At 49.1% G+C, this 20,668-nt stretch overlaps 2 protein-coding genes across 7 annotated transcripts in view; one reads left to right on the top strand and one right to left on the bottom strand.

Annotated features, from left to right (window-relative positions):
• The window catches only part of Zwilch (zwilch kinetochore protein), a 34,950-nt gene extending 33,321 nt beyond the window's left edge, over positions 1 to 1,629 (top strand). For all 4 annotated transcript variants that reach the window (XM_055597465.1, XM_055597459.1, XM_055597450.1 and 1 more), the window contains one exon: positions 746 to 1,629. The gene's annotated coding sequence lies outside the window, so the exon portion shown is untranslated. The remainder of the gene's footprint in view (positions 1 to 745) is intronic.
• Lctl (lactase like) lies at positions 884 to 19,056 on the bottom strand. Of its 3 annotated transcripts, XM_055597482.1 has the most exons (13): positions 18,942 to 19,056; positions 18,027 to 18,187; positions 17,398 to 17,485; positions 17,075 to 17,184; positions 14,991 to 15,119; positions 14,777 to 14,872; positions 12,481 to 12,535; positions 12,234 to 12,395; positions 7,463 to 7,737; positions 6,386 to 6,512; positions 6,027 to 6,226; positions 4,197 to 4,260; positions 884 to 999 (listed from the first exon to the last, which is right to left on the bottom strand). In XM_055597482.1, the coding sequence occupies exons 1-13, from the start codon at positions 19,054 to 19,056 to the stop codon at positions 884 to 886; spliced, it is 1,698 nt and encodes a 565-aa protein (XP_055453457.1). The 3 variants fall into 3 exon arrangements, with proteins under 3 accessions (XP_055453457.1, XP_055453460.1, XP_055453467.1); XM_055597485.1 differs by lacking the exons at positions 4,197 to 4,260; positions 6,027 to 6,226; positions 17,075 to 17,184; ... (1 more) ...; positions 18,027 to 18,187; positions 18,942 to 19,056 and having other exon boundaries at positions 14,991 to 15,080; XM_055597492.1 differs by lacking the exons at positions 4,197 to 4,260; positions 6,027 to 6,226; positions 14,777 to 14,872; ... (2 more) ...; positions 18,027 to 18,187; positions 18,942 to 19,056 and having other exon boundaries at positions 14,991 to 15,080.
• Between the last annotated feature and the right edge of the window lie 1,612 nt (positions 19,057 to 20,668).

Genomic DNA, 20,668 nt, shown 5'->3' with positions numbered 1-20,668 from the left:
TGAACTTTAATTTGTGTGTGTGTGTGTGTGTGTGTGTGTGTGTGTGTGTGTGTGTGTGTTTGCTCTTTCAGACAGTGTTGTTCTATATAGTCCTAGAGCTCACTGTGTAACCAGGCAGGCCTTGAACTCATAGATCTGCCAGCCTCTGCTTCCTGAATGATGGTATTAAAGACATGCATCACCCCACCTGGCTTTCATTTAAATTTTAAAAACCTTTGTTTAGTTTACACCACAGTCTGTCCTGCCCTCTGCTGGTGCGGGGCAGTGACTGCAGGAACAGGCTGTGCGCAACTTGCTGTCCACCCACTTAGCTGATAGTCTGCAGCTTGAAGGGTTAGATTGACAGTGTCATCAGATAGGGCAGTGCGGGGGTGGCAGTCATTTGTACATTAAAGGAATATTTTCAGGGCTGGAGAGATGGCTCAGAGGTCAAAAGCACCCGCTGTGCTTCCAGAGGTCCTGAGTTCAATTCCCAGCAACCACTTGGTGGCTCCCAACCATCTATAATGCAATCTGGTGCCCTCTTCTGGCATGTACAACATTGTATACATAATGAATAAATAAATCTTAAAAAGAAATATTTTCAGATAAATGAGAAATAATCAATACTGTGTTCCTAATTTTGAAAAATGAGATACGTGAATGATATATTGCAAAAATATATTAAGTCTGACTTCAGGAGAGTTGAGATTACAGGTCACTTTCATTTTATTCATATTTTTATTTTCTGATTCTTAAATTTCAGCACAAACCAAGAAGGGGGAAGGGAAAGAAAGGTCATTTTCAGCATCTGAAAAATAGACATCACATGAGCTTTTGAAGCAGAAAAGAAGGGTGATCCTGAAGAGTCTCTGAAAGATGAAGGTGGAGATGAGATCCTGTCTCAGCTGCAGCTCCTGAAGAGAAGTGTTAACAGCAGGGCAGCAATGAGGATGGAGAGGGCACAGACTGTTGGGGCCACGATTTCTGAAGCCACGTGCATGTGCCTGAGCAAGGGCTCTAGAACAGAACATTCCACCAGAAGTGAGCTTTGTTTTGACCACTGTAGTTTCCAATTGTTCTCCTTTGTTGTAAAAGGGAACTAATGAATCAAACATTATTTTGTAATGAGGTCTGGGGCCGTAGTGTGGACAGAGCTTTCCCTGAGCGTGCACACAGCCTTTGGGAGTCTGTACCATTACACAAAGCTTACTCGAGAGCTGGAGATGTCAGATAAAATCTGGTTCTTTCACTGGCATTTCACTTAGCCTATGTATGGATAACACTCGTGCCGGCATTGCATTAATCTCAAAAAGCTGCCACCTATATTCCATGGGTTCCCTAGGTTTTTACTGGGGCTAGGTGTGATAGTGCACACCTTTAATCCCAGCACTGGGGAGGCGGAGAGGCCTGGTGTGTGATGCTAGTTCCAGAAAAGCCAGAGCTATACAGACAAACCCTGTGTCAAAAGGGAGGAAAAACCATTGGCAACATTTCTAGCTTTTTGAGTTTGTTATTCTCTATATACTTATATCTCATATACCTTTAAGCGATGTGGGAGTCTCTATATTGCAACTTCTAATGGTAATTCTTAAACTCATTTCTTTGTTGGCACAAAAGTTCATTTAGAAGTAAACATTTATTTGATAATTGTTGCGTGGTATAATCTTTTAAGAGCTAAGTGATTTATGTGTGCCGACCCAATGGAAGACCTTCACGTAACCAGCTTTGCTTTGTCTGCTGAGCGCCCTGATGTCTGCAGTAGACAGGCATGGACATGTTCTCAGGAGGCTCACGGGCTGGTCGGCAAAGCCTGCGTTCCCACCGAGTTGCAGTTGCTCTGTTTTGGTGGCCTATGGTTTATAACCGTAGACTGATCATTTAGGAGCATGTCTGCTGGCACACTAGCCCGTGAAGGGTGAGAGGGCTGCTCAGCACCTGCTTCGCTCCCCCATTCAAGAATGACACTAGATTGCCCTTACACAGAAAAAACAGGGATTTCAGAAACACTGGTGGCATTCTGTATTTGGGATCCTTTTAGATCCACTGCATAAGAAATGATGCCTTTAGCTGGGTGTGGTGGTCCAGGCCTTTAATCCCGGCACCCAGACATCCGCAGAGGCAGGCGGATCTTCTTGATTTCGAGGCCAGCCTGGTGTACAAATCGAGTCCAGGACAGCCAGAGCTATTACACAGAGAAACCCTATCTTAAAAACCAAAAAAGAAAAAAAAAGATGCTTTTTTTAGCCAGGTGGTGGTAGCAAACACTTCAGTCCCAGTGCTCCCGTGGGGAGGCAGAGATAGGATCTCTGAATTCGAGGCCAGCCTGGGCTACAGAGTGACCTGGCTGTTCGAGGACAGCCAGTAGGCCAACACAGAGAAACCCTGTCTCAAAAGAACAAACAGTAACAAACAGCTCATAGTTAGGAGCACAGGCCACTCTTCCAGAGGACCCAGGCTCAGACCCCAGCATACACAATGGCAACTCACAATTGTAACTCCCGTTCCAGGGGTTCCAACACCCTCGCATAGACACATGCACGCAGAGCACCAATGTACACGATGAAAATCATTGAGAAAAACAGCAGCCAGGCATGGTGGCACACGCCTGTAATCCCAGCACTCAGGGAGGCAGAGGCAGCAGATCTCTGAGTTTGAGGCCAGCCTGGTCTACAAAGTGAGCCCAGGACAGCCAAGGCTACTTTTAAGAGGATAGGGACAGTGTTTTGTTTATTGCTGTTATCTCTAAGGCGTAGAATAACCCTTAAATATTAGAGAATACTGAATAGTTTTTAATCCTAGCTACTTGGAAGGCAGGAGCAGGAGTATCACAAACTCAAGGCCTATGAGAGCTGCTGAGTTTAAAGCCATCCTAAGCAAGTTTGTGAGACCTAGTCTCAAAAAGTAGGGCCGTGGCTGGAGAGAGAGCTCAGCAGTCAAGAGCGTTGACTGCTCTCCCAGAGGACCCAGGTTTGGTTCCCAGCACACATTGTTGTAACTCTTGATTCCAGGGGATCCAGCACCATCTTCTATCCTCCTTGGGTATCAGACACTCACATGATGCATGGACATACTTGCAGGCAAAACACCCATTCACGTGAGCAAAAACAAACAAACTTCTTTTTAAAGTAGGGCTGATAAGATGGTTTAGTGGGTAAAGACACTTGCCACCCGATCCTGACTACCTGAGTTCAGTTTCTGGAATCCATGTAAAGAGACAGTACTACAAAGTCATTCATTGAATGCCTCAGAGCACAGGCACACACACAACAGCAATAAATACAATTAAAATGTAACATTTTTAAAAAGTGAAGTGGCTGGGGAGAAAGCTCAGTAGTAGAGCACTTAGTGGTTTTGAACCCTAGGTTTACTCCCTAGCAACGCCACACAAACCAAAATTACTTGCTTAATTAGTGTAAGACCTGCTTTTTCCTTTTCTTCATTCCAGTTGATAATGGCTGATTTTTCCTCTTCCACTTGCCCATTTTAACAAAAGCGGTACACACATAAAATTACAGTGTAATTCAGAAGAATGAAATTACAGTACTTGGGATACAGCATCAATAAAATGTGACTAATAAAAAATAAAGAAATTACAGTACTTGAAGTCATTCTCAGGAATGGGGGCGTGGCTCGGTCAGTAAGGTGCTTGCCTTGTTTGACTTCTAGACCCTACTTTAAAAGTGATGAAATGGCAACCCTGAGCTAGGGAAATAGAACGGCCAGAAGAGCCCAGAACTTGCTGGCTTGCCATAGTAGACTATGTGATGGGCTTCAGGCCAGTGAAGCAAAGAAGCAGTTCAAGCTCCTGAGTGTGACACTAGGTTGTCCTCTGACTTGCACACATACAGAAGAAATTCACCCTCCGCTATTTCTCTTGTGCTTCATGCTTTCTCTAATACAATTTGTTGTTGTTTTTTTTAAGTGGAGTCTTTAGCCCGTGTTAGTCTGGTCTAATCTGGCCGTAGATAAATAGATTAGGTAGACAGATATTTAAAATGCTATATGGGCTAGGAGTTTAGCCAGCTTAGTGTGTACAAAAGATGCCTCTGGTAGCCCAAGTACCCAAGATAGACAAAATTTTAAATGCTTATAAGACAACATTAAAGGTAAAGACATTTGTGGTCATAAATGGACTTTAGCTAGGTCATTCTGAGACTTTTAGTAATGCCATCATATGTAAATTACATAGTTATCAAAGAAAAGAATGTCCTCACCTGTGGCAAGCATCTGGTTGTTGATGGAGCAAGTTTCCAAAGCTTGGAGATGCCAGCTTTCCACCTGATGAAAACCCACTGGATAAGCAAGGTTGTCTTACATTTTTGTTTAAATTTTTTTTTTTAGAATAAGTGAGGTAATTTTTTTTTTTTTTACAAAAATTTATATGCATTGTTGTGTATGTGTACATAGAAGTCAGAGGACAACTTTCAGAAATCAGTTCTCTCCTAGCACTTAGGTCTCAGGGATCAAACTTACATCATCAGGCTTGGCCAAAGGAGCCTTTACCAGTTCACCAGTCTCACGAAGACAAACACTTTTGTTTTTGTTTTCTGAGACAGGGTTTCTCTGTGTAGCTCTGGCTGTCCTGGAACTCTGTAGACCAGGCTGGCCTCCAAACTTACAGACACCCGTCTGCCTCTGCTTCCTGAGTGCTGAGATTAAAGGCATGCACCACCACTGTCTGGCGACAAACACATAATTTTAAATCTACCCACCGTTTTGGTTTTAATTTTTTTGAGACTTTTCATTGGAGCCCAGACTGGCCACAAACTGGCTGTGTAGCTGAGGCTGGCCATGAGGTCAACCCCCAGCTTCGTGTAGCTTTCTTATAATGACAGAGTAAACGCCTTCACATCTTTGAAGCAATTCTAGCAAGCAAGTCACGTTTGTGTTTTGGTTCGGTTTCCTTTTTTTGAGACACTGTTTCTCTGTGTAGCCTTGGCTGACCTAGACTCTCACTTTGTACACCAGACTGGCCTCAAACTCAAAGAGATCTGCCTGCCTCTGCCTCCCAGAGTACTGGGATTACAGACAGTGTGGGCCACCGCACCTGGCTCACATTTGTTTTTAATTTATATCATAATTTACAGTCCATGATGTAGATGCAGTTACAGACAAGGTAGAGCTGATGGGCAATTTGTAAGTTATTAGAACTATTTGGTAGGTTGTTTGTTTGTTTTAATATTTATTTATTTACTCGTTTATTTTTGTGGTGCACCTGTTTGCCCTTGGCACCCAGCAGAGGGTGCTGGATCCCTGGAGCTAGAGTTGTAGGCAGTTGTGCTGAGAACTGAACAAGAGCTCCATGACTCCTTGTTTAATAGGTTTTAAAAGCTTAAAGTTTAGCCGGATATGGTGGCACACTTGTAATCCCAGCACTCAGTGAGGCAGAGGCAGGCACATCTCTGTGAGTTGGAGGCCAACATGGTCTACAGAGCAAGTCTAGGACAGCCAAGGCTACATAGAGAGACCCTGTTTCAAAACAAACAAACAAAAAGCTTAAAGTTTGTTTCTGTTTAATCTTGCCTTGGAGGCAGTACATGTATATGGTTCTGCCATTTGGTGGGAGAGTCCTACATTTGATTTACAGAACATTTTACATATTGAATAGTAGGTAGTATTTGTTTGCATCAGGGTAACATTTTTAGCTCATCAGAATTCCCATCTGATTCATGTTTTTTAGTCTTATTGTTCAAATGTGTTCTGGATGAAAATAAAACCCCAAGGGATGGGTAGTAGGAGGACATTTTCACTTCAGTGGCAGAAGAGGCCGCGCATCCTGGGTAGCCCTGGGGCTACAACACAGCAAACCATTGCCTTCATGGTTTGCTCCGTTAGAACCTAGCTCTGACAGGACTCGTCAGCTTGATGCTCTGTCTGGGAGGGACTGGATTTTGAGGTGTGCTCACTCCACCCTGAGCAGAAGTGGTGAGAGGCAGGGAAGCTGTACCCCCTCCCCCTTCCTTAAAGAAAAAGGAGGGTGTGGTGCATCTCAATCTTTAGTTCTTGTAAGAGCAGAACAAGCGTCATGGGTAGGTCAGCCTTACCTCTCGTGGGTTTGGAAACCCATTGGCTGTGATGATCTCCTTGTAATACTGAACTGAAGCCTTGGGGTAGCGAGGCTTGTGTCTCACATTGAAGTCAACGTGGTAGAACCCGTATCTATCTGCATAGCCTTTCTCCCATTCGAACTTATCCAGCAGAGACCAGGAAGTGTACCCTCTTATATTCACACCATCTTTTATAGCTGTGAAGATATGATTCCATTCTTAATGCATTTCGCTTACTTAGAGATATAGAGAGAGTATTTCTATGAGGTCTAGAAGCAAGTTTTATTTGATGGTAGATGATAGACTGAATTTTGTCTAAACAGAAAAACATGAAGCAAATCTTAGTTTTATCTCACCTTTTAACATTTCATTTATGTATCCTTTGAGGTACTGAATTCTCCACTCATCACAGAATTGAGTGCAGTGTAACTTCTGAGATGCTCCATTTTCTGTCACGAGTATGGGAGGATCACCATACTGAGTCTGGAAGTAAGGCAAGAATGGGTGTCAAACACCTGACTTAGAGGCGGTCTTCTGGGTCTCATGGCTGCCATAGTCTAATGAAGTGCATGGAGCTAGCGCTTTCTTAGTGGGTGTCGGGTGACATGTTTATTGAGAGATGAGTGTAGGTAGGCGAGTTGATGTGGAAGAATATAGTTCTCTGAAAGGGATCTTATTTGGGAAAGCACACTCCAGATCTTATTCTCTCCCTCAAACTCCCTTTCAAGTTAGATGGGCAATATACCTGAGAGGGGGGCAGCCATTTTCTTGCGCCATTTAGTTGCGCCGGTAAATGACCTCCCTCCCACCCTATGCTTGTAAGCTACCCCATTAAACTTGCTCACACATGGGGACATGCAAAGACGTGAGAGTAGGAAGCAAAGTTAGACAGGAGTGTGGGGAGGGAGAACAGATAATGAAAAGCAGACATGATCAAAATGCATCACATACATGTATGAACTTGTCAAAGGGCAAACTTAGGAGAGGGTCTAGAGAGATGCCTCAGCAGTTGAAAGCATTCACCGCTTTCCAGAGTACACAGGTTCAATTCCCAGCACAAACACGCAAGCCCACAATTCTCTGTGCCCTCTGTGGGCACCAGTCAATCTTGTGGCGCACATACCTGTTTTCAGGCAAAGGTTCATATACATCAAGTAAAAAGTATGTACTAAAAAAGAAAAAGGTAAATTAAGTGTCAGATTTCAGCTGTAATTGGAGGTGGTTGTTTACGTAAGCAACAGTCTGCAGGGCCTCTGTAGTAGGCTGTGAGGTGCAGGGGCCTGGATTTATTGGCTGACCAGCTTTGTCGTTTTGAGCTGGTTTTGTTCGTTTGGTCGAGTCTCATGCAGTGCAGAGCTCAGTGTGCAGTGTGCAGAGGTTAACATGCAGTATTGCCAGTTTCCACGGTCTCACGTGTTTGATGGGGTAGGTACCTGAGCAAAGTTGAGAAGCCTCCTGAATCCCCATGGCACAGAATAGAGCCACGAAGACCCCAGCTCTGGCCAGTTGGGGTCTACAAGCTCTACCAAGTCACGGTCATTCTGGTAGCTGGGACCCTGGAGGGAGGAGTATTTCCTCTGAGTGATGTATCGAGTGGTAAAATGGCCCAGTCCCAGGAAGTCAGATGTGCCTTTAAGGTAGCTCTTCTCCTGAAGGGAGAACGTAGGCAACCTCGACGTCTCCAGGCCTCGCTCTGCACTCTTCATTCCTGACAGGAGTGAACGGGAGAATTTAAGCAGGTCTTATTTCTCACGGTCATTTTGCTTTGTCCCACCGCACCGCTGGAACTGTCACGTATAAACTGGGCTTTGGTGCTGGAGCAGTGGCTCAGCTCTTGCAGGGGACCCAGGCTCACATCTCAGCACCCACGTGACAGCTCACAGCTGGCCACAACTCTAGTTCTAGAGGTCCAACACCCTCTTCTGACTTCCAGAGGCACAAGGCACATACAAACACTCATAAAGGCAAACACACAAAAAAAAAAAAAAAAAAAAGAAAAACTTTTAAAAAAAGAACTTGAGCTGTGGTAGCTCACGCCTTTAATCCCAACACTTGGAAGGGAGAGGCAGGCAGATCTCTGTAGTTAGAGGCCAAGCTGGCCTACAGGACAGCCAAGGCTACACAGAGAAACCCTGTGTCAAAAAATCACTTACTTTTTTTAGACAGGATTTCTCTGTATAGCCGTGGCTGTCCTGAAACTTGATCTGTAGACCAGGCTAGCCTTGAACTCACAGTGATCCACCTGCCCCTGCCTCCAGAGTGCTGGGATTAAAGGCGTGCGCCACCACCGCCCTGCCAACTTGTACTTTTACTCTTGTCTATGTTTGTGTGTGTGCCCACATGAGTATAGTGCCCATAGAGGTGGGTGTTGCCTTCCTGGAGGTGCAGGGAACAGGCAGTTGTGAGCTGCCATTCCTGTGTAGATGCTGGGTACTGAGCCCTGCTCCTCTGGAAGAGCATCAAGCGTTCTTAACTGCTGAGCCATCTCCAGCCTATTTTCAAAAAAAATTTCTAAATTTATATTGCTTACTGTTTGTGGCTAGGAGTGTAGCTTAGCAGTAGAGTACTTGAGAGACACATACAGGGCCCTGGATTTGACCCCTGTCAGCCAAAGAATGCAATATTTTCACGATTACTCAGTGAATGGTACTTGGAGAAAAGCACGGCTATACTGTTCCTTCCATTGAAAAATTGGTAATGTGGGCTCCTTCTAGAAAGCTGGAAGGACATTGGTGGTAGCGAGAGTCATGACGTGTTCAAATGTCGACAGCGTCGGCTGTGACAGGTCCTCCACTGAGCAGTTTTGCCGTGCTCGGACTGTAAAGGTCAGCTTTTAACTGACAAGCCCCAAACCTTTTTATCATGTATCTCGCTCACGTGTGGGAAAGGATCTTCAGTCAAGTGTCTTCAGGTAAATTGAGTAGCAAAAGGTTGGAAACAACTTACATTATTATTGCCAAGGGGATGGCTAACTAAATGATGGAAAACTGAGGATGCAGCATGCATGAGCCCTGGGTCTGACCCCCAGCACCACAATACTAAAAATAGGGGCTGGAGGGATGGCTCAGCAGCTAAGAATACTTGCTGCCAGAGGACCCAGGTTCAGTTCCCCACAGCCACAAGGGGCTCACTGACATCTGTAACTCCAGCTCGCAAGGATCCGGTGCCCTCTTCTGGCCTCCATAGATACCTCGCTTGCATGTGGCACATGGACACACATTTATAGGAAACACTCATACACACAAAATAAACCCAAGACAGTAAAGTCCCCTGAAATAACAATTGCTGCTGAGCGGCCATCCGTACCATGATGTGTGTCTGCTGGAACAGACAAGGCAGCACTTTCCATGCCACCGTGTAAGGATTGCCTACATATATGTGTAAGGGGTAAAAGATGCGGGCTGGGGCTGCAGAGGCGGCTCAGAGAGTAAGAGCACTGGCTGTTCTTCCAGAGGTCCTGAGTTCAATTCCCAGCACCCATGCGGTAATGGAATCTGATGCCTTCTTCTGGTTTGCAGACAGAGAACTCACGTACATAAATAAATTAATAAAACTTAAAAAAAAAAAAGCTGCAGGCCACTGAATATAACATGAACTACACTCTGGCAAATGTGCAGTGATCTAACAGGAGGACAGGAGGAGCACTTGCAGGGAGACTCTAGGTTAGGATGAAAGGAGTGAAAGGTTTGTACTATTAACAGTCCTTAAAACATTAGCAAGTTTTTAGTCAAATTCAGTAACTAGAAAAACCGGCGGGCACTGGTCCTGCACTGACTCCTCTGGAAAAAGCACACAGAGTAATGGGTTTCCTGGTGGCATCTTATACAGGCACTGGCTCTTTCCCAGTCGGTCCCCTCTTGCCACACGCATTCCAGTACTCTTTCTTTCTCACTCCCCCTTCCTTATGATCTCTTCCTCCTTCCGGCCTCTCTCAAAGCATCTCCTCCATCCCTCTCCAGAAGAGAAGAGGAAACAGCTCTTGGTTCAGAGCCCCGATTCCTACTGGATGGGAATGCCCAGATGCTGTAAAATCACCATGGTCTTCAGCCGTGTACACACTGTCCCCATGTGTGTGGGCTGTTCCACTGTCCTGGCAGCCGAGGACAGAAAAGCGAGGCTGATGGTGCTCCTTCAGGAGGAAGCAGCACGGAAAGCACCTGCTTCAAGATGAGCAGGAGCCAGCCCAGTGAACACATTTTGGGAAAAACAAAAACAAAAAAACTTCCTCTCTTGCTGGTGGCTGTGAGTTGAGGCCAGCCTGGTCTGCAAAGGGAGTTCCATCCAAGACAGCCAGGGCTGTTATACAGAGAAATGCTGTCTTAAATAACAAACAAAAGCCCTTTTTCTCCCTTTTTGAAGTATCCCCTACACGTATATACACTCAAATTTAAATTCTTCATTTGGGAGAAAACACGCAATGTTTATCTTTCTAATTCTGACTTACTTCACTTAACAGAATTTCCAGTTCTACCAACTTCCTATAAAAGTCATGATTTTTCGTTTTAATGGCTGAATGAAATTCTGTTGTGTCTATATTCCAAACTTCATTAGCCGTTCATGTGTTGATGAATATCTAGGCTGCTCCCATTTCCTGGCTGTTGTGAATCATGCCGCATGTCTGCAGTGTGTGGAGGGCCGGCCTAATGGTACAGAGCTACGTTGTTTAATAGTTCTCACTGTGGGGGCGGGGAGAGCTTGCAGAGGGCAACTGGAAGGGCTCTATCTCTTTTTCCACCACGTAGGTCCTGGGAAATTCATTTCAGATCATCAGGTTTGAGTAGCAAGCGCTTTTACCCACTGAGCCATCTCTCTGGCCCTATTTTTTGTTGTTTTTAAATTTTATTTTGCTTTTGAGTAAAGCACACTGATTTCCATAGTAACTGCACCAGTTTTCACTCCCGTCAGCACTGAATGAGGGTTCTTCTTTCCAAACCCTAGCCAGTGTTTGTTTTCTTGATAGCTGTTCTGACTTGGATGGGATGGACTCTCAAAACTGTTGTAATTTGCATTTTGGGGTGGCTGAGGTTGCTGAAATAAGACAGACACAGAAAGACAAAAAACCGTTGCTCTCACTGAAAGAGCAGCAGATGTAGCGTTAGCTCGGCTGTGCTGCTCCAGAGCCCATCCGTGACTACAAAGCCACTGTCACCAGGAGCAGGGAGCTCTGGCTGGGCAGCTGCCGGCAGAGCACGGTACACCGTGCCTCTCGGAGGCTGGAAGAAAGGGAGAGTATTCATCGAGCTGGGTGGTGGCGCACACCTTTGATCCCAGCACTTGGGAGGCAGAGGCAGGTGCATCTCAGAGTTGGAGGACAGCCTGGTCTACAAAGCGAGTTCCAGGCCAGCCCTGTCTCAAAAAAACAAACAAAAAAATTAATTTTCTCCACAAAGCAATGATAAGGGGCTGGAGAGATGGCTCAGAGGTTAAGAGCACTGACTGCTCTTCCAAAGGTCCTGAGTTCAATTCCCAGCAACTACATGGTGGCTCCCAACCATCTATAATGAGATCTGGTGCCCTCTTCTGTGTACATGTCATGTGTACATGCAGGCAGAACACTGTATACATAATAAACATTAAAAAAACAAACAGTGGTAGCCTGTTTAACCAGATGTAACATCAATGTACATAGTAAACTGAAACATCACACAGCCTAATAAATATGTAAGTTTTTAAAGGTTTAGGGCTGGGGAAGTAGCTTGCCTTGTAAGCAGGAGGACCTGATTCCCAGAACTCATGTTTTACAAAAAGCAAAAGAGCTGAGTGTGGCCCGTTGACCTGGCTCAGCAGATAAAGATGTGTTGTGAGCAAACCGGGTGACCTTCATTCATTGCCTGGACTCCATGGTAGGAAAGAGCCACTCTAGAGTGTCTTCTGACTTCCATACTTGTGCCTTAGCATGAACACACACAGTAATAATACATGTACGTGTGCGTGTGTGTGTGTTCTAAGCCGAGCATGGTGGTCTGTGCTTGAATCCCAGCAGGGGGAAGGCAGACTCCCATAGCTCACTGGCCAGTTAGCATTGTATACTCGGCAAACTCTACCCCAGTGAGAGACCCTGTCTCAAAAAACAAACAAGGTGGGCGATAACTGAGGACCAGCTAAGGAGATTGTCCTCTGACGTCCACACACATACGCACAGCTGTGTACACGTATACCTGCACACACACACACAACTAAGGTAAAAACAAAAATATGACTCACCAATGTAGTCCTTCATGACTTGGGGATAGTCACCAGCGTAAATGGGGTTGGCAAACCAACCGAGGCAGAACTGTAGGTATCTCTCAGCAGCCTCGATGTCGTCGGGGTTGTTGGTGTCCACAGGTTCTCTCCAGTCACAGTTCAGTGAGATCCCCACTTGGCCTTAAAGGAGGAAAATCAGGGTAGGCAGAGGCAGGACGTGGCTCCTCTGGGTCATGTGTGAGCCTGAGGGAGGGTCCCAGCTCACCTTGCTGTTTGCTGCGCCATGTGTTGTTGTAAGAATGCCAAGCTTGGGCGTGTGCCTGAAAAAAAGGAATCCGCAAATGTCTCTGGCTCATCCATTCCCCTGCCTCCTGCCTGCCTGTCTTCCTTCCTTCCTTTCTTTCTCCATACATTTCTTTTTTCTTTTCTTCTGTTTGTTTACTTATTGGGAGGAGGCGGGATCAGAGGACAACAGGAATCAATTCTCTCCTTCCACCATGCCAGGAAGTGAACTCAAGTTGTCAGTCTCAGCAAGTGTCTTCCGAGTGTGGAGCCATCTTGCTGCCTAGGGGGTGCCCTTTTTTGCCTTCCTAACTCTAGAGCTCCAACATCAAGCTTCCCATGTCTTGAATCCAGTCTCAAACACCACAGATCCTTCCCTGACTCCCAGGGGCATTTGCTTCCTTTGTACTGTGGAGGAAGCACAGTCTAAATGGGGCAGAAGCCACTTTGCTACCCAGCCCCATCAGGGCAACACCTCAGTCTTGCCCTCTGCCAAACCAGCACTGTACCAGCTGAACAATCCCTGCCCATAATTTATTGTGTCTAAACTGTTCACGCGGGTCTCTAGAAAGGCAGCACTTCTGAGGGGTTGGTGGAAGTGTGAGTTCATGGGGCCCTTTCAGGACCTGCTGACACAAGCTCTGAGAGCAGGGCCCAGCCACCTCTGCGGTTTGTTTCTGGTTTGTTTGGGGCCAAGGTCTCAGGGAACCTTGACTGTCCTCACACTAGCTGTGAAAGGAAAGCTGGCTTTGAACTATTAGTCCCCCTGTCTCCACCTCCCAGATGCTGCAATTCAGGCATGTTATCACAGAGCCCAACTTCATCCTGTGTTTAAACAAGGTCTCCAAGTGTTTCTGACATTTGCTAATGTTTGAGATTCATTCATTTCAGGATATAATGGTTTCAAGTGTTGCTTTCTGCTCTGGGAAAGCCTCCACAGCATGCTTCACCACACCCAGTATCCTGGCTAGTTTTCTGTTAACCTGACACAAGCTAGGGTCATCAGGGAGGAGGGAGCCTCAGTTGAGAAAATGTTTCCATGAGACTTGCTTTAGGCAAGCCTGTGGGTTATCTTCCATACTAGTGACTGGGCTGGCAGTCCTGGGTTCTGTAAGAAAGGCTAGAGCAGAGACTCAGCAACCACCTAGATCTCCAACCCAGGAGATCCAGCTCCCTCTTCTTGAATTGCAGGCACACGGTGTATAGACATGCAGGCCAAAAAATCTTTCTGGGTGTGGTGGCAAACACCTTAATCTCAGCACTCTGGGAGGCAGAGGCAGGTGGATCTCTGGTGAGTTGGAGGCCAGCCTGGTCCACAAAGAGAGCCCAGGGCAACGATTGCTATTACACAGAGAAACCCTGCCTCAAAAATAAGTAAATAAATAAATAAATAAATGAAATCTCAAATCAATTTTGTAAAAAGTAAGAGAAATGTAAGAGCCTTTTCCCTGATGGGGGCTCATGTGGGTGTGTCACCAGCGGTCTGTCCTTCCAGCCAAGTGTTTACCAGGACAAGTTCCATTAGGCTTTGCATCCTCAACCTCACGTCCTGTATCTTTACCCGTGTCTTGTAAGCCTCTTGCCTCTCCCCTTCCCCAGCTTGCAGTGCACGTGAGCACCGGCCAAGCTCTGAGAGCCAACTGGCTGCCCTGCACACTTCCCCTCAGCCCACATATCGTAAGCTGGAAAAGGACGTGTCTGGGTTGCCTTGTTGATGCTTCCAAACTGCTCCTCCCCCTTCCCTCCAAAACCCCAGCTCATGACCAGCGACCACTCTGAGTCCTTCCTTTTCGTCTTCGCAATCTCTGTGTTCTTCCTTCTATTTTTGCAGATTTCGGCCCTTACCTACTGTCACATACCCACTTCCCATCACCATTCCTCACAAAATTTATGCCGCTGGGCGTGGGGCCGCACACCTTCAGTCCCAGCGCTTGGGAGGCAGATGCAGGTGGATCTCTGTGAGTTTGAGGCCAGCCTGGTCTACAAAGTGAGTTCCAGGACAGCCAGGGCTACACAGAGAAACCCTGTCTCGAAAAACCAAAGTTTACACCTACACAAGACAAGTTTCCAAATGTCTGCCCCACCCATCGGTAAGATCAGAAGTAGCAACCACTACAGTACCCTGCCGACTGGAGTGCCAGTGAGGTGGTAGGGCTGGCCTCTACCTATCCTCAGAGCACAAGAGCCCGTGGCACTGCTGATGTGGGAAAGGCTCGGCGTGACCCCTGGTGCTGGCCCCACCTGGAGCCCAGCCTTGGCCCCAGAAGGACCTGGCTGACCTTAATTACACGGTGTGCTGCCATGCACAGGCCAGTGCCCTGCAGCCGCAGGCCTGGTGCGTGGAGGCCGGCCTCACAGCCCTTTTCTACCATTGTCTGCAGAGACAGCAGTGGGGGCCCAGGCTCATGAGAGACGGCGGAGGACATCCCCATCCCCCCATCTGAAGAGGAGCCCTACCTATCCTAGGATCACTGAACGTGAGCCCCTACCTACCCGAGGATCACTGAACATGAGCCAATGCTTCACTCGGTCTCCGAAGACCTCAAAGCACAGGTCAGCATAGTCCCTGAAGTACCGGGTCATGCTCGAATTCTGCCACCCACCATATGTGACCTGGAGCGTCTGTCAACAGAGAGAGAAGCTGGTGCCCCAGGGAGGCTCTGGAGTGGGGGGTGAAGGGTCTGGGTAAATGTGGGTGACCACAGTACAGGAATGAGAGCAGAGATGCAGGATGAGGCACAGAGCCTCTAAGGCAAGGGAGTGCATCCTCCGTGCAGAAACTGGAGGCAGCGGAGGAAGCTGGGGATGCCTGCTTAGGAAGAAGCTGTCAGCCTGGATATGAGACGTAAACATGGAGGGCGTGTCGTCCTCGCCCCTGAGGAGGCCAGAAGGGCAGGGCTGTGCTCAGGTGCTTAGCAAGCTTGGGTGGGTGCTGGGTGATACACTGGATTCCCACTGTGACAGCAGGAAGCCTGGCACTGGTAGGGGAGCCCCGGTGAGGATCTGGAGGGCCTCGACGAAGTCAGGACACTCTCTGGTGCCTCAGCTATTAGTGTGACGTCATAAGACCTTCACAGCGGAAGCCTGCTCTCCTGCATGTGTGCTTAGATATCGACGGCCGTGGCTTCCTCGTGTCCTCCTGGTATGCTTGAAGAGATGCCCCTGGACAGCTCAGTGGAAGGTGCAAACTTCTCCCCCAGCTAAAAAGCCTTTGCTAGCTCCCCAACCCAGTTTCCAGTCACCTTAGAGTTAGAGGCCTCAGGCCACGCCTCCAGCCCCCAGTGCTCTCCACATGCCCCTCCCACTTAGACGCTTACAGCCTCCTCCCACCTCCTCCTTTTCCCCTTCTGTGCATGGCGTACACCCCACCTTCTCTACAGTTCCCTGGACCCGGCACCATCTGGCACAGGGCACAGGCAGCCATGCCCTTGGCATCCCCGTGACCTCTGTGGAGCCCAGTTGAAGGAAAACTGCCTGTTAACAGCAATTTCCAAAGCATTTTGGGAATGGCTGGGCATGATGGTCATGGATGAGGGCAAGCGGAACTGCCTCAAACAGAGGAAAGAAAGGTTGAGCGAAACCTGTGGCGTACACGATGTCACCAAACCCGAGTCCAAAGGCTTCTTCAGCTCAATGGTACAGTGCTTGCCTGGCAGGCTCAAGGTCCCGGGCTCAGCAGCAGACACACACACAGAACTTTTTTTTTTTCTTTTGGTTATTTCTTCCTTATGCCAAATGTTGTGGAAAACATTAGGATCGCAATGTTGCAGTACAAGCAGCACGGCCTCCTAGGTAATGTTTCCTATAGGTGCGCGGGGGGTGGGGGTGGGGGGGTAGGGCCAGAAATCAGCGTCAGCTGTCTCCACTTCTGCAGCTTATTTTTGAGACCGGAGCTTGTGGATTTGATTCTGCTAGGCCGGATGGCCGTGTCCGCCAAATGCACAAGGCCGCTGGCTTTTTATGTGGGCCCTGGGGATGGTCCTCAAGTCCTCACGCTTTGTTATTAACGGAGCCATCTCTCCAGCCCGTGGCTGTTTCGGCCCCCTCATGAATGACACAGCTAGTTCATTGCTTTTGCCTTTTCTCCTCTGCCTTGCGGGGACACAGCGCCCCCTAGTGGACACAGTGTTCAATACATCATCTTGGAAGCACAGACTAGTCTCCCACCTTGATCCATTGTGCTCCAAAACTGAGACAGAGTAATGTTTTTTGTTTGTTTGTTTTGTTGTTGTTTTCGAAACAGGGTTTCTCTGGGTAGCCTTGGCTGTCCTGGAACTCCCTCTGTAGACAAAGCTGACCTTGAACTCATAGCTCTGCCTGCCTCTGCCTCCTTCAAAGGGATCAAAGGCGTGCGCCACCATTGCTGGGCTCTAATCATGTTTTTAACTTCATCACTCTGTGGCATTTTGTCACAGCAGCACAGATGAGCTAAGACAGTCACTCCTCACGTCTTTCTGTCCAGAGCCCGACCCCAGGCTCTGCCCCCTTTCTTGGTCCCCTCAGGCCCTCACACCAGGCTCCCTCCTGCTGAACCAAGTTCCCTAGCCACCCCCCCCTCCCCCCCCCCCGGCCCTCACCTGTGGCAGATCCCAGTGGTGCAAGGTCACAACGGGGGTGATGTTGCTCTCCAGCAGGGCATCAATGAAATCACTGTAGAATTCCATCCCTCTCTTGTTCACCTGTTCAGCTGTAAGTGAAACAGAACTTGGCTTTTCCTCTGGGGTACAGCATTCCTGGGTCCCTTGGCCTTCTGCAGGCTGAGGCACCCGCAGCCCAGTGTCCTGAGCCATGGAAGAATGCTGTTGGTATGCCTGGAGCCCAGTTACCTGCTGAGCCCAGCAGGTCACCCTCAGCTAGCACTGATCCCTGAGCACCTAAGGAAGGGACAATGGTAACTCACCTCTGACACCTGTGGGCAGGAGCCGCGGCCAAGACAGGGAAAATCGGTAGTGGCTGACTTGCAGCTCCTTCAGCAGGGCGATGTCCTCCTGGGTAGACAGGGGAAGCAGGGCTGGGCGACCTGGGCTACAGGGGAGGGGAGACAAGTCTTGGGGCCTTGGGGATCATGTATAAGCGCCGCTCCAAGAGGTATACCCTCTAAGGACTGTCCTATGAGTTCCTCCTCCATGCCGGCAGTGTGCTCACAGACGGAAGCTTGGGGAACCCTTGAGGAGTCCATGCAAGATTCAAGACAAACCTACCTGGGCTGGAGAGATGGCTCAGAGGTTAAGAGCACTGTTTGCTCTTCCAGAGGTCCTGAGTTCAGTTCCCAGAGACCACATGGCGGCTCACGGGGCCGCGTCACTGGCTTTTTGGCACCTGATTGTTTGGACTAAGGTACTAGCCCATCCCTTTTCCTTCTTCCTACATCCTGGTACTCACAGCCCCAGCCACCACTGTCCTACCCGCTGTGGCTCCGCTGGGTACATGGCGTTTAGCAGAACCTCGGGTGGACATTGTCAGGAAGCTGTCCCCACACTTTGCTCCCCACTTCTCGGCAGGGTGGCCCACACAGGCCCCTTCACTCACCTGAACTTTATAGTAGCTGTCACAGGCTGCATCTGCTGTGTCTGCTGGCACCTGCCGCCTCCCGCCGTGGGTGAAGGCATCCCAGATGCTGGGCCCTTTCCCATCCTGGTCCCACGCACCTTCTGTCTGGTAGGCAGAGCTGCCCACGCCCCAGGAGAAGCCTGTGGAGAGAGACCCACACCGAGCCCTGGCTGCTCCAGCTTCTTCACCTCTCGGGCCAGCGCGCCCACCCCACGGCCTGCCCTAGCTCCCTGGAGTAGGACTGTAGGAGGCAAGGAGAGGGAAGATACAGTAATTAAAAACCTTCTGTGTGCAATTACAGCTCCACTTAGCATCTATCGTCTGCAGATATTAATAACTTGTTTTAGAATTTTATTTTATTATTATTATTTTATCAATTTGTGTGTTGGTTGGAGGGGTTGAGGGGGTAAGGGTGGTGAGTGCAGGAGTCTGAAGAGGCTAGAAGAAAGCCTAGATACCTTGGAGCTGGAAATCCAGGCAGTTCTAATTCACCAGATGGATGAGGATGCTGGGAACTGAACCCTTACAGGAGCAGGAAGCACTTTTAGCTGATGGATCACTTCTCCGGCCTCAAGTCTAGTAACTTTTAAAAACTCTCTGGGTTGGGGATGCAGCTCAGTGCTTGCCTAGCATTGACAAGGCTGTAAGTTGAACTCTTAGCACCACATAGACACACTGATGGGCAGAGCCCTGCCCCCAGCACACATCCACACCTCGGTACCAGAAAGTTTTCTTTCCAAACATCCACACAGAGCTGTTTCCCATCCTACCAGACCAGAAGCCAAAGCATCTAATTCCTTGGCAAGCCAGCCAAGGCAGGAAGGCCATCAGAGACAGACAAATAGATTGATAGACTGACAGTCTGAGGACAGAATGGCAGAAGAGTTGACGTACCAGGCGGAAAGGTTCCATTGTAGAAAGCTGCCTCTTCCGGGGTTCCTCTCCTGGCAGCCCCTACCCTGGGCACCAGCACGATCCACCCAAGGATGATGACCCACACTGGCTTCATGACACCCTGCCCTGCTCCATGCCTAGGAGCCCCTTTCAGGGCTCAGGGACAGAGACCAGGAGGGGAGGAAAGCAGGCCGCAGAGTGATTTGTCTGGGCAGAGTGAGGGGGCCCTGTGTTAGACAATGGGCAGAAGCTGGGCTAACGGGCCAAGCTTCCAGCCAGGCCCTCTGCTGATCCTGGTGTGATGGAAAGCTGTGCTGCACACCTCTCCAGTCTGGTGGGGAGCCTGCCCCTGCCTCAGAAAGCTCCAGTCTGCTGGGAGAGCCCACCAACCTGGAGTCCCCTCAGCCCTTCTGCCTCTGCTGTGGAGCCTTCCTGGGGTGCTCTCCGCATCTAGGGCCCTCTGTCCTTAGCCGTCAGCAAGACCCGTTCCCACAGGGACCCCCTGTCTGACTGAGCCCACCAGCTTACCCAAGATGGTCTCAGCCCTCGACCCCTAGAGCCACTGTTGTCAGCCACAGCTCCCTTTGACTGACTGCACTTCCCCCAGAGCAGAGCCCACAGGCCTGGAAGCCTCTGGTAGGGGTGTGGTCTGTGGCCTGACCCCAACAAAGAGTTTCAGTAATCCCACAGGGAGGGCATAGGCCAGAGTGCTGAGCTGGCCAGAAGGAACTGAGCCAGCAGCAGCCTGGGCCCGGGGCATCCAGCTACTGCCTCCCTGGGAGAAGGGCAGCATGGGGGGAGGTGGCCTAGTCCTGGCTCCCTCTGGTCCTGACTTCGGCACAGCCCTGGGCGTCCTGAGGCGGGTGTGGACTTGGAGCCAGTGGCGTTGAGGATGCCTCAGTTTACCTTCTCACTGCCACAGGAAATCTCTCAAAAAGGCGCTGCTGGGCTTTCCGCTTGAGCCTCCTCTCCTCAGCTTATCTCCTTCTCAGCTTGCTTCTCAGCCTGCGCATTCTGCTGTTGAGGTCTGTGAACTGTGCCGAGGCTTCTCCCACTCACTTCCATCCCAAGGCAGCTTTCCTAGCAACCAGCCTCTATCAGTAAAGCCTCGCCTCAGCCGGGCACGAGGCACAAACCCTAATCCCAACACTCAGGGAGGATCAGGCAGGCAGATTGCTGTGAGCTTGAGGCCAGCCTGGTCTACAAAGCAAGTCCAGGTCTACACAGAAAAACTCTGTCTGGGGGTGGGGGAGAGGTGAGGGAAAGGAAGCGTCACCTCTAAGTTCTCCTCACTGCTTAGCTGCTGCATCTCCCTCAGCCTTTAGGCCTCTTTGTGGTTGACTTTTTTCTAGCCATTCTCCAAGCATCTCCTAGGCCACCACCTCCTCTTTCAGGAAGCCCCTACATATTTCGTGTCCTAGCCCTCCAGCCCTGCAGTTCCACGTCATCTGTGGATTTGTCTTTGCCTCATCTCGGAGACTCACTCCCCTAGGACACAGAGGTATTCCTGCGCCTTCACCCAGGGTCGCTATAACCAGTGCAGTAAACTCTCAGTGGTGTGGGACAAAACTAAAGTTTACAGCTCCAGCCGGGTATGGTGGCGCAGGCCTGTAATCCCGGCACTCAGGGTGGCAAGCCAGGTGGATCTCTGTGAGTCTGAGGCCAGCCTGGTCAACAAATCCAGGACAGGACAGCCAAGGCGATATAGAGAAACCTGTACTAACTAA

The sequence above is a fragment of the Psammomys obesus genome, unplaced genomic scaffold (assembly GCF_907164565.1).
Source record: "Psammomys obesus unplaced genomic scaffold, mPsaObe1.curated_primary_1811, whole genome shotgun sequence".
NCBI classification, from domain to species: Eukaryota; Metazoa; Chordata; class Mammalia; order Rodentia; family Muridae; genus Psammomys; species Psammomys obesus.
This window is presented reverse-complemented; position numbering and strand designations above follow the sequence as displayed.

What these genes read in the sequence shown, in the direction of transcription:
- Lctl (XM_055597482.1), bottom strand. Translation starts at nt 19,056, where the DNA reads ATGAAGCCAGTGTGGGTCATCATCCTTGGGTGGATCGTGCTGGTGCCC. An exon ending in CAATGGAACCTTTCCGCCTG is followed by an intron (nt 18,188 to 18,941) that starts GTACGTCAACTC and finishes CTCTCTCCACAG; the next exon opens with GCTTCTCCTGGGGCGTGGGC. An exon ending in CAACCAGATGCTTGCCACAG is followed by an intron (nt 1,000 to 4,196) that starts GTGAGGACATTC and finishes GTTCTGTTCTAG; the next exon opens with AGCCCTTGCTCAGGCACATG.